The 14,772-nt window shown below is 34.7% G+C and overlaps 1 protein-coding gene across 1 annotated transcript; it reads left to right on the top strand.

Annotated features, from left to right (window-relative positions):
• Window positions 1-700: 700 nt before the first annotated feature.
• LOC105048722 (uncharacterized) lies at window positions 701-13,009 on the top strand. The gene is made up of 7 exons (XM_010928142.4): window positions 701-1,326; window positions 2,380-2,523; window positions 6,985-7,057; window positions 7,566-7,671; window positions 7,768-7,864; window positions 12,146-12,241; window positions 12,333-13,009. The coding sequence occupies exons 1-7, from the start codon at window positions 823-825 to the stop codon at window positions 12,546-12,548; spliced, it is 1,236 nt and encodes a 411-aa protein (XP_010926444.1). The 5' UTR covers window positions 701-822; the 3' UTR covers window positions 12,549-13,009.
• The last annotated feature ends 1,763 nt before the right edge of the window (window positions 13,010-14,772 follow it).

The following is a 14,772-nucleotide window of genomic DNA, read 5'->3' as shown; positions in this document are numbered from 1 at the left end:
CATTTTTATAAAATTTTAAATTTTTTATGATACAATATTTTGTATTGCAGAGAATGATATAACTTTTGACGACCAACGTGTCATCATCGTTTAACATAATGTCAAATATCCTATTGAATATATATTTTTGATGGGGCGAATTTTGTTATAAATACTAATGATATTTTATTAATTATTGAAGATATTAAGATATTTGATACCACTATACCTATGACAAAATATATGTTGCATAGAAAAGATTGATTAATGCTGTACAAAAGTTATATATTTATTTTAAAAAAAATTTGTAAATCTGTTCACTTCTCTTATACAGTGAATGATCCTCTCTTTACTCCCTGTCAAAGCATCATATATTTATGGGGAAGTTAGTAGTATTGTTGGTTGGACGTCGATTTATGCTAACAATCAAGGCTATTTTGTTGGACGGGGATTCTTCAACATTTTTTTTTTTAAATTTTTAAATATTTTATTCTTCAATATTTATGAATATATTTATATTTTATTAGTTAATTTATTGGATGTATTAAAAAAATACCCAATGATATTTTTTTCCATGTACCATGTGTTGTACGCAGATCCAATCACATGTTTGATAGTGATTTCTCTGAATGAAGTGACATGACGGCGCTTGTGGGGGCCCACTGCGGTACGTTCACATTCCTCTCCCCCGGCTCCCTCCCCCGCCTAATTCTTTTCTTTATCCCTGCATAGTACGCAAACAGCCACATACGATTCTTCTCTGCGTTATATTATCGATCATCGTAACGCTATAAATACGCGGGGGCGATACTTCCGGAGCGGGTTGCCTCCCCCCGTTACCTCATGGCCTCTCTTTGCTCCCTCCCGTTCCTCCTCCCCAAACCCCTCCCCTTCTCCTCCCGCAACCCCAACCCTCGTTTTGTCCCGATCCGCGCCAAGTTCCGCATCAGGGCCGACGGGGAAAGAGGCCGCAATTGGCCGCGACCACCGCCGGAGACGGAGAAGAAGTCCCTCGCCGTCGCCACGGGTGAACTCTTCCTCGGCCTCGCCTCCTTGCTCCTCCGCAGCAGGAGCACCACCGCCCCTGTCTCAGTGCCGCCTGGTGGCTCGGAGGTGTTCCAGGATCGGGAGGAGGCGTCCTTCTCAGGAAAAGGGGAGTCCATTGCGTCATTGGTGGAGGACCCGGTGGATCAAGAGGTGATCTGGGAGCAGAGGTTGAAGGATTTGGAGGCCGAGAAGGAGAGGAAGAAGGTGACCAGCCCTGGGTTCAGCTTCTCGGCCGCTGGCCTTCTCTTTCCCTATCATCTCGGGGTTGCACAGTTCCTTCTTGAGAAAGGCTACATCACGGTAATCCTTTTAGCTCAAAAAGTAGATTATCTAAAACGCACTCTGGTAAATTATATACGTTAAGAGAAAAAAACAATTCATAAATAGATATTCAACGTTTCTAAGCTCTGGAAATTAATGACTTGGGGCCATGAAACTGTTTTGCATGAAGAATTTTGAGTCGGACCATGCTGCATGTCTTCTATCTGGTGCTTCTGTTTAAAGTTAAAGTTCAAATCTTTTTGAGAAATGGAAATTAGGCTTCTGTGCTGCGTAAAAACATTGATTTTCAGCGCCTCAGCATTCTTACTAAGTGATGACAATGTTTGTTTTGGTTCCTTTGTTAAGTTTATAAAAGGAAAAAGGGTAGCAAAATGATTTACACATTACCAGCGACCAGAGGATTCCACATGTGATCTATATGTGCAAGTGCTATCATTACCTGTTTAAATTAAGATGCAAAAATATGCTTTCAAGAATTTAAGTACTGGTTGTAGATATTGCCTGTTCATTTTAGTGATAGTTATAAGCAAAAAGACTGTTATGATCTATCTGGAGCACTTATATATGCCCTTTTTTTTTTTCTGGATTTTGGTTTACGAATGATGCCTATGACCTTACAAGAAGTAAGGAATACTTTTATCAGAGTCAGATACTAGTATATTTGAATACCTTTAGTATAATATCGAGCTTATCTTACAAGTCAAGAAACCTAAATACCTCTAATGACTAGATTTGCTCCAAGTTTCTGGAACTTTGCTTAGTTTAGGATTTGTCGCTAGCAATCTTAGACTACACATCTGTTGGATATCAATGGATTTTTTGTTTTTTAATACAATAATTTTCCAAGAAATGCTTCAGAAAATTAAGTTGGCCTATGGACATATTGATATAGACCTGTATGCTGTAGAGGTGTGGCTGTGGATGACATCGCAGATTTGTTTCTGATATGCCAATGCTACAATTTATGCTAGTCAATGGTTCCATTTTATTTATTAATAGTAATTAATTAGACCATGTCATACAAGACCATCTTTTGAATCTCATATGAATTGAATCATTTTGCTGATTTAGGAAACCACACCATTAGCTGGCTCATCAGCTGGTGCAATAGTCTGTGCGGTAATTGCTTCAGGAAATAGCATGCAAGATGCCTTGCAAGCAACCAAGATTCTGGCTGAAGATTGCCGGCTTAAAGGCACTGCATTTCGGCTGGGGGTATTTATTAATTAGCAGTGATTTTTGTTGAATTAATCCTGCTTGTTTGCCAATTGTATTTTCTATTCATTAAAATATGCATTAATATTCTCTTTAATCATGTTTTATGCATTTTCTTAACTAACTTGTAATGTCGGTATGCTGGGGTATAGTAGAAGTTCTTACATTTTATGAAATGGGTAGTTGTACACATTTTAATGTGTCAAAGACTTTTATATCCTCATGCTTTATGCTTGCTCTTATTGTCTACTTTCAGAAACATGCTTTGTGATGGATATGCATCATCAGAACTCAAGGATTAAGGTACCTGCAGTGTCAACTTGTCATAATGGTACTGTGCAACAGCACATGAGATGGGTGTGGGGCACCAGTTAGGGCATGAATGAGGATATCCTACCCATGATGGTCAGAACCAATCAAGACTAACCGGTACCAAGGCTGGTTTGGTCAGTACTAGCAGGGACCAATTGGGTCCTTTTGTTTTTTTAAAAATGAGTTGTGGCCTTCCTATTGCTCTCTTTTCTCTTATCTACAGTCACAAGAGGGTCTTAGGCCCAGAGAGTGAGAGAGAGGAAGGGAGAATGGAAAGAAAGGGAAGAAGGAAGGCTTAGAGTTAGAAACAAATCCAGCTTGCTCTTATTGAAATTCAACCTCCTCAATAGGTGCTGGTACCTATATTGGCACCATACACCCCCATCATTGACTTATAAACCATGTTTAAGGATCTTAAAATATTTAAATAAAAATCCATTCAAGACAAAAAAGTAAAAAATTGAAAAGAAGAAGAAGAAGAAGAAGAAAAAAAAAGAGAGCATCCTGATATGTCATTGGGATGCTAGACCATTGTGTATTGACCGGGGAGCAGACTCGTTTGGTGATCATGGGATTTAAACCCTTGTTCGAACTACATTAGAGCACGATCGAGGGAACCTACTTATCAGGCCATCTTGCCAAAAAGGTGGAGATTGATAAGACAGCTAGACATACAACACTTCAATTATCAAATTACGGTTTGGAAACAATGAATGCATATTGCACATACTATCAATGAGATGCCATCACAATAATGTCTTAGATGTGGCTTTTGAGCATCTCTACTACCTTCATAATCCATGGGAGACTGATTAGGGTTTTATATGTTGGTTGAGAAGAAATATGGCCAATTTTTGACAGGATTTATTCGCTGAATTGGAACATTTTGAATCTGAAACTGAAACCTATCAAAACTGGAATAGTTTGAATCTGAAAGGAATAAATTGAATCTGAAAAAAGAAAGACCTTGAAGCCTAAAGATATATGGAAAATTTGTAAACCTTAAAAATAGGGAAATAATAAAGATATAAGGAAAAAAACTTCTGGACATGTTATAGCTTGGTGGAAATTTCCTTGGCATGTTGTCAAGGCTATCTTAGCTTCAAAGCCCAAATAGGTAGTTTTCGATCAAAACATTTTTCCTTTTGGTCCAACCCCCACCCCCAAACAAAAAAATTCTCAAATACATATATATGTCCATGAGTGCACACACCTGTGTGTCTGTGTGCTCTTGCATTTGTGTGCAATGTGGGTGCTGTGCATGTTGCCTGTGTGTGCACTCGTGCACACAAGTATGTGCATTCATGTGTGCATGTGCATGTGCTTGTGCGCATGCATGCCGGCATGTGTGGATGTGTGTAGGTGTATATGTTTAGATGTTTATGTGTGTGTGTGTGTGTGTTTGTGTGAGTGTGTGTGTTAGTGTCCACATGTGTGCATGTGCACTTGTGTGCATACGTGTGGGTGGATGGATGTGTGCTTGTCTGTGCTTGTGTGTATCTGTGCAAGTCTCTCTGTCTGCATGTGAACTGTATAGTGAGAAGATGTTTCAGTCAATGTCATTGCCCACAAGCAGAGTCCTCAAGATGAGTGTATTGGCTTGTGCTGACCATCTGTTGCACAAAGAAAAGAAAATCAGCTAGCAAATTGTGTGGGTAGGTTTAGATGACTTCCCAAAACTTTGCTAAGAGAGCATGAAGAGAGTGTTTCAAGATACTTTGAATAAATTAAGTGTTCTATTGTGCCACTAATTTCACTGCCAGGCCATGGCTAAACTTATTGATTTCATGGCAGCTTTCTGCTCAACCTTATTGGAAGAAACGTCAAAGCCATTATATTTTAGATGGTTTTTCTTGTCTAAATTAAATTCAAAAACATAACATATTTATGGTAAATGCTTGAAAAAAAGGAAAAGTATGATATTTATGTGTCTATGTAGCTTCATATATATGTTACAGAATTTATAATTAAAAATATTGTCCAATATCTTGAATTAGGAGCACAAGTTGTCTTAATTAGGTGTATTAATTTTTGGGACTATTCCTAATACTGTAAACTAAAGCATTATTTTTTCATGAAGCAGTCAATAGATTGATGTGTAAATGTACAAACTGTGTTTTTTCTGTTTCTTTTGATATTAAATCCTGTTTTCCCTTACCCAAAAAAAAAAAAAAATCCCGTTTTTCTTTGTTAAAATCTTAATGACTTTTTTTATATGCATATTGACTTTTGTGCTGTATATCATTCCACATCGAAGGGTAAAAATTCCCAACGTGCATTGCTAGTTTTCACTTCATGCATCCGCGCTCCGTTCGTTCCCTATGCTTCTGCATGAGTGAGATTTCAGATAAAAGCATTTTTTTGATTGACTCAGGTCAGGGAGGAATCCCCAAGGTGTAGTTCCTGTTGCTTTCAATGCGGTGCTTTTTGGGGGTAGCTTAGTTTGGGAATGGTTTTTGTTAGAAGGTCAGAAAAGAAGATTCATTATTCATTGCAAACTTTTATCCATGAAACATTTTTATATATATCATTTTCTATTATCTTTGCATCTCTTGTCTGAGTAAGAAATATGGGCTTATTGGAGGGACTTGCTAAATGAGTCATTTTGAGACACAATCGGAACTTTCAGATATCACTAGCTGCAATTTACTCATGTACTTCATGTCATACAGCTCAACTTTGAGAGTTTCTTTTCGTTCTTGAGAGAGAGACTTTGAGTGATTCATGGGATGATCTGGGGCTTGGATATGTTGCATGTAAAGATATGGAGGCATTGACTGCTCATAATATACATTGTCGCTTGAAGGTCTATTTACATGTTTTGATTTGGTTTGTTATTATTTGAGCTTTTGGTGCCGCGAGTGATTAAAACTGGCAACCCTCTAGGGTCCTTATTGTTTCAAGAACAGCTTGCCAAATGCATATCACAGATCCTTAAATATGTGCATGTTTGATCCATTTGATCATGGTGAACAATTCTAACTATTAAATATCTGACTGGATAGACCATTTAGGTTATCTTGAATTGGGACAACAAACTGGCTTATATGAGAGAACAGTTGCAAAGAGCTTTTGATGCTTTGCTGTGGTGGATTCTTTAGTGCACTTGTACATGTTCTTCACTCATAATTGTTTTCACCACTTCTTTTTTTTCTTTTAGGTCTAGCATGAATTTTTGTTCATGTAACTATTGTTATCTCCAGGGAGATTAATTTAAAATATTTAGTTGCTTGATCATTCAGGCCTTTTTGCCAATGTCTGCATTGTATGTCATACAGGTAATAGGGAAGACAATATATGGATATATGATCTATGATTCATTCATTGAAAAATATGGTTAGGACTTCATATCTAGGTTTTTGGATTTCAATTTTAGTCTTTAAAATACAACTAAATCATTCTAAATGATGAAATTAAAAGGACTGTGTGGGGTAATGGTTTAAGGATGTGGAATAAAAAGGAGAAGTTATGGTTGCCTTTGGGTTGAGCGATCATTGTAAAGAGGAGAGCCCCTTCTGCTGCTTTTTTTTTCACATTTTCTGTGGTGATTTGCCACGTTTATCCATGCCAAAAAAAAAGTAAAAATTTGAGAAAGTTTACAGAGGTAGAAGGGGGAGAGGTGAACATGGCATGGAGGAAAAGAACGAGAAGATCAATAAAGGGAACAAAAGGGAACTTTCTGGATTCAGAAAATGTGTTTAAGTAGACAGATGTCTGCATTTAGAAACAAAAGTGTTTGCGCCTTTGCGGAGTGGTGATAGAAGTCTGCTACCAACATGATTAGTTCTTTCATTCATTATTGCAGGGTTCTGAATGGACTTTTATCAGTCTTTGAGTGTTTGCTTCTCCAGTTATCTGGGTGCTTGAGTATTTCTTGAAATCTTTGCTCCTAAAAACTGCAATGTCTCTCTTGGTAATTTTCTTTTGCAATTGGAAGAAGAGCCTACGTTCCCTCCTGTTTGTTTCCATCTAATTCTAAATTAAATAAATTACGCATGATATGTTCCTGGCTTTCCTGTAAGTATTTCTTTTTTTATGAGAAAAACCTTAGTGATTAATTATTTCAAGTGATTCTTGAGTGCCTGCAATCTTGCTTGTTTATAAAAAGGAATGTTATTCTATTAGATTCCTCTATGTTATGATGTGCAGGCAGTACTTAGGGATGTTCTTAGCAATTTTCTGCCAGACGATGTGCACATTAAGTCGAGTGGAAGGGTTCGTGGTAAGCTCAGTTTTTATTTGTGCATGGCCAGCAGCAGGCCTGAGTTATTCATTTTTAATTGGCGGTATTTGCTTTCATTGCTTTTTACTTTTTTCTTCCTGTGCCTATAGTTACATATATTTGTCCCATTATTCACCTTTTTCTCTACATTCAACTCTTGTTTACATTGTCATGTTTCTTTTTCACTCCTTCTAAGAGTCATTTGTTTTTCACCCTACATCTTGCCTTCAAGCATTATTACTGCCTGATTTGTTGATTTTGCTCACCTATCCTTTTGTAAGTGATTTTGTTATCTGATTACCAGTTAGATTATTGATTGTGGATACTGTTTGCTAGTTGTAATTTTGTCCAAACCAAGTTGACAAGGTTTAGCACACCTACAGAGGAATTTAATTCAAGATTTTGAAATATTTTAACCATCACTGCAAATATCAGTACTAGTACTATTATTATCAGCATCATCCAAAACATCTTAGATTTCATGTTCACTGATTCTCTTTTTGCACAGTTGCTATCACTCAATTATTTTGGAGGCCAAAGGGATTACTTGTGGATCAATTTGACTCTAAAGAAGACCTCATTAATGCAGTCTTCACCTCTTCCTTTATTCCAGGGTATGCTGTTTCTGGATTTTGCTTTTAAGATTTGCAGGTGCTAATCTTGTGCTTGTGAAGTGAAAGAACAATAAGCTAATTTTTGACCTTGTACAGCTATCTAGCTCCTAGGCCTGCAACTATATTCCGTAACCGCTTGTGCATTGATGGCGGTCTGACATTGTTTATGCCACCAACATCTGCTTCAGAAACAGTATGCAACTATGCACTCAGATATCCTAACATGATATTTTTTGACCACTGCCTTTATGAAAGCCTATTTGGCTTCAATCCTTTGGACAATTCTAATGCTACATTTAAGTAATAATGTATCATTTGGTTGAATAATTGTAGCACAATTTTAGAAAATGTTGTGTCAATTTCAAATTGAGCAATAGGGAGTTTTGAGGAATCTAATATGTTTGCAAATAGTAGCATTGACATGCATGTAACAACACAAATTTGGACATGCATGCTTACATGTACCCTGACAATTTGATTTCATCCAAATGTGCTCTTAAGTCTGCCAGTTGGTGTATGATTGCACATCCAATGAAGTCTATTTCAGCAACTGAGAAAGGTGGCTGGCATCTTACAATCATCATACAGTTGGTAGCCACATGAATAAGTTACCAAAACCCATCCCTATCTATGATTATTTTATAATGAAGAAATGAAACTCTAGTTCTCCCCAATTGTATGTAGCAATCTAGTTTTGCACAACATTCCCATCCCATGAATCTATCTTGTATGGGACAGACTTCTCATGCTAACATCGTCTCATAAACAATAACAATATGCCTTAAATATATATATGCTTTAAATATATTGCTTTACTCAGGCACCACTTCTGAGAAATCTTTTCCTTGATAGAATTGCACTGCACATCATCTTCCTTAAGCACATTTCATGGAAAGTGTGGCAAGTGACTTCCAACTATTGTTTGAAGCATCATTTCCATCAGATTTTCATAAATCTATCCATTTAAGACATTGTGACCCTTAACCTGTTAGTTGAATTAATTGTGATGCTTATTTCCATAGCAATGTGTAACTTTGTGGACTGATGTGCTTGTGTGTGTGCAATAGTGCTTTATCAAAATAAAGTTTTTTACTTTTATTTTCTTTTTTTCTTTTCTTTTTTTTTTTTTTTTTTTGATTTTGCCTATGTTGCATGCAAATTCGAACCATGATTAGGCTCTTGTCATGCCACTTTAAGTGAAAAAATTAGTTGCTATGATGGGGATACGGCTTTGACATGGTGTCTTAGATGGCTATAATGTAAATCAGATATGTATGAGACAGCAACAAAGATAATAACAACCATTACCATCACAATAGGATCAGTTATGGAGTGCACTGCAATCCATAAAGAAGTGAATGAGATTTGTGATTGGATCTCCACCTGATGCTAATCTCCTCTGAGTTATGCCAACAATTCTAGTTTAGGCCAGTTGGCAGGTAGAAGGTCCTATTTAAAAGGAAGGAAGAAGAGGAAAGGAGGGCAAGGTATGAAGGAAGAAATAAGTTAGAAGTGCATCTATAGTATATTACTTAAAAAATTTAGATAAAGTAAGAAGTTAACCATTGATCAATTTTCCCACTATTATCCTCTCTTTCGGACTAGTATTACTAGTATTCTGAGCTCCAATCAAAAACTTCTTTGGATATAGTCATTAAGTTTTTGCTATTTGATTATGTATCAAGCTGAGTTCTCAAGTTCATCATAAAATCGAGTATCTTTATAATTTTTTGTACTATTTCCACAGTTCCATGCAACACAATCCTTAGCCTACCTTTCTAAATCCATCTGCCTGCTCTCTGATCTCTTTATTTGTGCTTCCTCTTTAGATCTGGTCAAAACATGAATCAAGTATTCTAATCTGTATTCTGAAACATCTTCAATTTAAATAATGTTTAACTTCCCTTGGTTTCATCAATACAACCTTGTTCTTCTTTTATCAGACATCTACATCTATATCCCCCTTCACTTAATGTTGGAGCATGCAATTTCTTGCTTATCCTAAACTATGTAACATAGCAAGTCTTCTTGTCTTATATTATTTACTTTGGATCTTCCCAATATGCATCTACGACTTGGTACTTCAATGGAATTATTCCTCTTCATCTGTTTTATATTCAGTCCTCTTTGAAGAATCTTTATATCTTTCTATACTTGTTTACTAGACTTTAGCATGTGCAATTCATGTGAGGAGACAGAAGGCACTGTTTCAAAACAATAGAAGAGTGATGCATTGGCTTTGAGAGCAGAGTCCACAAGACCAGGGATGCCAGGAACCTCCCTGGTTGAAGATAAATTGATCAAAAGAGAAAAATAATAATAAATAAAATCTGGATGTTGGAGTCAAACGAGATGTTTGGCCTGGATAAAGGTTCTCAGGGTTTGGAGATGTGCCCGGCTGAGTTTACCATATAATAGAGTAGATAATGGAAATAACTGAATGTTGACTCTAGGGTTGTTCCTATCAACAATTTCAACTGGTGGCTCCTCCTCATTTGGTCTCTCTATAACACACTTATATGTTTTCTGTCATGCTCACATATTAAATATCCAACTTACATGCTTTCTCTTGATCTCACATTGATCATTGTTCTACGTGCATAGTTCTGGCCTCATTAAATATGCTTTAATTGAATCCAACTGTATACGTTCGCTGGTTTAAGCTCCTGATCGGTACCAATCCAAATCTACTCTCACTGGTTAAAGCTGCCTGACCTGTACCCATCCCATGGATCAGAACAATTTGGGTCTTATTTTGCCAGTCCTAAATGTGTAGTAATCAGGTTGGACCAATTTCCACCATCAAAAGTAATGGGCCTGTGCCAATAACTAGTGTTTAGGCTTGACTGACCCGTAAAACCAATGGAACAAAGCAATTCAAAATTGGCTTGTCAAAAGTGAATCAAGTTGGGTCAGGTCCAAAATTGGCAACCCTAATCTGATTTTCAGACCTGTATCCTTCAAAAACTTCTCCTGCATGACTCCAACGTAATTGTTAAGTCTCAATTGCATTGTTTGGTTTATCAACAAAGAAACAGTGTGCCACTGCCACTTCCTCTTTTTCAGGTCTTACATAAGAGTTCCTCTTGAATTTTATCATTAACCCATCTTGCAGCACAAAAGATATAAAAGTTATAGGCTGGATCCTAGATCCATTAATCACCAGAAATTCATAACTTATGTCATAATTTGCTGATACACTTGTTGCACCCTGATGCCTTCCCTTGTCACATTAATACATATCCTAGTAGACAACTTCCAGACTCCATCAGATAACCTCTCCTTGTACCTAATGACGGATCCAGAAATTTTGCTTTATGGGATCAATATAATAAAAAAAGCAGAGAAGCTGTAAGGGAGAAATAAGAAAGGAAAATAGTAATAATAATAAAATATTATTTTTAAAAAATATTAAAAAATATTAAAAAATGATAATAAATAATATCTTAACTATCTTTTATAATAAAATATTATAAATGAACACCGTAGCAAAATCCTAGATATTATTAAATGTTAAAATTATAATGGCTAACCAAAAATTATTCTAATCATATATATTTGATATGAGTGAAAAAATCGAGAAACAAAGAAAAAACTAAAAGAGTTTTGCAAAAAAAAAGAAGCTAAAAGGGACATACCTAATTCACATTGAGAAGAGAGATAGGAAGAACATAAGGTTTTCTATTATATTTGAATTGATTAGGATATAAAAAAGGAATTGATGTGGGGTTTAAATATAAGGGGTGGATGGACGGGGACCATGGGGTTGGGGTGGGGCATTAAAAGATAAATAAAGAAGTAATGAGTGAAGAAAGAGAAAGAATGACAGAGAGGAAGAGAGAGGTCAAAGTGACATGAGAGAGATGGGGGATATGAAAGTCATTAAAGAGAGAGAATATAGGTAATAATTGCTCTTTCATCTTTTGATGTGGTCAGTCCTTCTAGGATTGAAAAAATAAATTGATGTGGGGTTTAAATATAAGAGATGGATGGATGAGGTTGGGATGGGATATTAAAAGATAAATAAAGAAGTAATTAATAAAGAAAGAGGAAGAATGAGAGAGGGAGGATATGCGAGTTATTAAAAAAAGAGAATGCATGTCATAATTACTCTTTTTATGTAGTTTTTTTTAACCTTTATATTTTCAAAATTTTATATGAAATATAGGGTCAATTTATAAAATTAATGGGGTTTGAATTTTCTACTAATACACACACACACACATACATAGATGTGCCTAATATATTTTAGTTTTTTTGTGGGGTCAATTGACCCCACATTTATATGCATACATCCGCCAATGCTTGTACCTATCATAAGTTTTCAATAGGTCATTTAGATACAAGCGGAGCTTCCTAAAAAAAGAGAGGTATAATATTTGTGTTAAAATGATTCTCTTTATGTCTGCTTCTTAGAGTTGGTTTTAGTGAAAATGAAAAACGTGGTGTGACTGCTTGCTAGTGACAATTGCAGGTTCGTGTTTGTGCTTTTCCCACCAATGGTTTGGGATTGAATGGGATTGGAATCAGCCCGGATTGCAATCCAGAGAATAGAGCTACACCTCGACAGGTGCTTTTAGTTTTTAAAAGGCAGCCTGTTTGCATGTCCTGTTTTAGCAGATTCTTGCCTATTGTTAACTGTTCCCTTCTACCAATTTCAGCTCTTCAACTGGGCACTGGAACCTGCAGAAGACTATATCCTTGACAAACTGTATGAGCTCGGTTATCTGGATGCAGCAGTCTGGGCTGACCAGAATCCTGTGGATTCAGTTCTGAAAGATGAAGGCAGCACTAACGGTAGTCGAATTGTGAAATATTTAGGCAGCCCTAATAGTAGTCAAATTATGGAAGATGAAGGCAGCATGAACAGTACATAATGAACATCAATCATGTGAATGATCATGATGCGGGGCATTGGAAACTCTTTTGTGATGTCATGGGGAAATCCAGCTTAAAGAGAACCAGGTTATCAGGCAGTGCGGCCATGGATAATGCCCCACCCTGTCATTTGCTCCAAGTAAACAAAGGACAAATGCCAAATGGTTCAAAAAAAAGGGGGCAAAAAGGAAAAGGAAAATTGCAAACAAGTTAGTCAGTTTTAAACGTATCTGCACCTAATATGGAGCAATAGCCCCTCATTGGGGAAGTATTAAGGCACAATATATAATTGATTTGGATGGAGAATCCGAACTGGTAATACAAGAAGCCAAAATGTAGGGGCTTACATAGGATGTCAGAATTTTTCTTTTTTTTTTTTTCCTTCCAATTCATACCACTTAGAACTTGTAAACTTATATTTGAAAAATAAATTATTCAATTAATCTCAAATTAAACAGTAGCATGTGAATTTTTTATAATCCGAGTTTCAGCAATTGAAATGTGCCTTCAACTTCCTCTCAAAGTGTAGTGATTATCCTTGCCTTTTCTATCCTTTTCTTTGTTGCTATATTTTCCTCATCTAATATCTCATCCAACAGCAGGTCAGCAGCTTGGTAATTGCAGTCAATTAGGGATAATTTTATTTAAAATATTCAAATCAGTGCAAAACCAATGATGAGTCATCTGCATTAAAGAGTCACCTTGTTGGTTCTGATTACAAAATTTTTAAAATCCCTAAACAATCGTTTGTTTATGGATGGAGATTTCTCCATGGATCATGATTTACACAACTTAAACAACTTCACCAAAACTCAATGTGCTTGGGTGAATACATCCACTCAATCAAAAGATTATGTTTGCCATTAAAAAGGTCCAATACTGTTTTTAGATAATGTATGATTAAACAATGTTTAAGTCAAAACTTTTGCACTGATAGGATTCGAGGCTCAAATGTGTTAAAATGCCAGCTCAAGGATTCTTTTTTCCGCTTCTAACTTTGGTTGTTTAGTACGTGATTCCTCTTTCGCTCATCCAGTCATCCTTTGCTTGCTGCCCCCACCTCGTTCTTAGAGCCCTGCCAGCTGCCACAAACCCTAAATAACATCTAGCTGCCTCCCGTGGTCTCAGTTTTCAGTAGTATGGAGAATATTGGGAATGCTTTACCTAATTAATTTAAAAAAAAATTATTTATAAAAATAATTTAATTTTTAATTTATTTATCAAAATGATGTAAATAAGATAAAACGTCATTCAAAATGACGTTTTATGATACCACGTCATCCATCTTTTTTTCCTCATTTTTCACGTAGACGACGAAAAATAAAATAAAATCATCAAATCAAATGGTGTTTTCAAAAATACCATTCGAAATAACGATTTTAATTATTAATTCTCAAAAAAAATATAAAAAAATATAAAAAAATAAAAATTTTAATTTTAATTTTTTTAAAAAAATAAAAATTATAATTTTGATTCAAATAAAAATCATCATTTCAAATTAGTATCCCTATTTTAAATTATCTTTTTAAAAAAATATCTGAAAAAAATTGGTGTAAAAAAAATTAAAAAAATCATAAAAAAAATAAAAAATTATAATTCTAAATTTTAAAAAATAAAAATTTTAATTTTTATTCAAATAAAAATCATCATATCAAATTATAATCTCTTTTTCAAATTATTTTTTTTTAAAACAATACCATAAAAGAAGAAAAAAATGAGGAAAAAATGAGAAAAAATTAAAATTAAAATTTTTAATTTAAAAAAATATAAAAGTTTAATTTTAATTAAAATAAAAAATATAATTTCAAATTATTTTTCCCATTTTGAATTAATTTTTTTAAAAACTATCCCAAAAAAATCTTAAAAATTTAAAAAAATAAAAAATCCCATAAAAAAGAAAAAATCAGAAAGAAATGAGAAAAAAATAAAAATTATAATTTTAAATTTAAAAAAATAAAAATTCTAATTTTAATTTAAATAAAAAATATCATTTCAAATTACTTTCTCCATTTCAAATTAATTTTTTAAAAAAATATCTCAATTTTTTTTAAAATAAAAAAAATAAAAATACCATACAAAAGGAAAAAAATAAAAAAAGGGAAGAAAATAAAAATTATAATTTTAAATTTAAAGAAAATAAAAATTTTAATTTTAATTCAAATAAAAAATATCATTTTAAATTACTTTCTCTATTTTAAATTAATTTTTTAAAAAAATATTTCA

Source organism: Elaeis guineensis, chromosome 7 (assembly GCF_000442705.2).
Source record: "Elaeis guineensis isolate ETL-2024a chromosome 7, EG11, whole genome shotgun sequence".
Taxonomy (NCBI): Eukaryota; Viridiplantae; Streptophyta; class Magnoliopsida; order Arecales; family Arecaceae; genus Elaeis; species Elaeis guineensis.
Note: the sequence above shows the minus strand (reverse complement) of the source record. Positions and strands in the feature narration are given on the sequence as shown.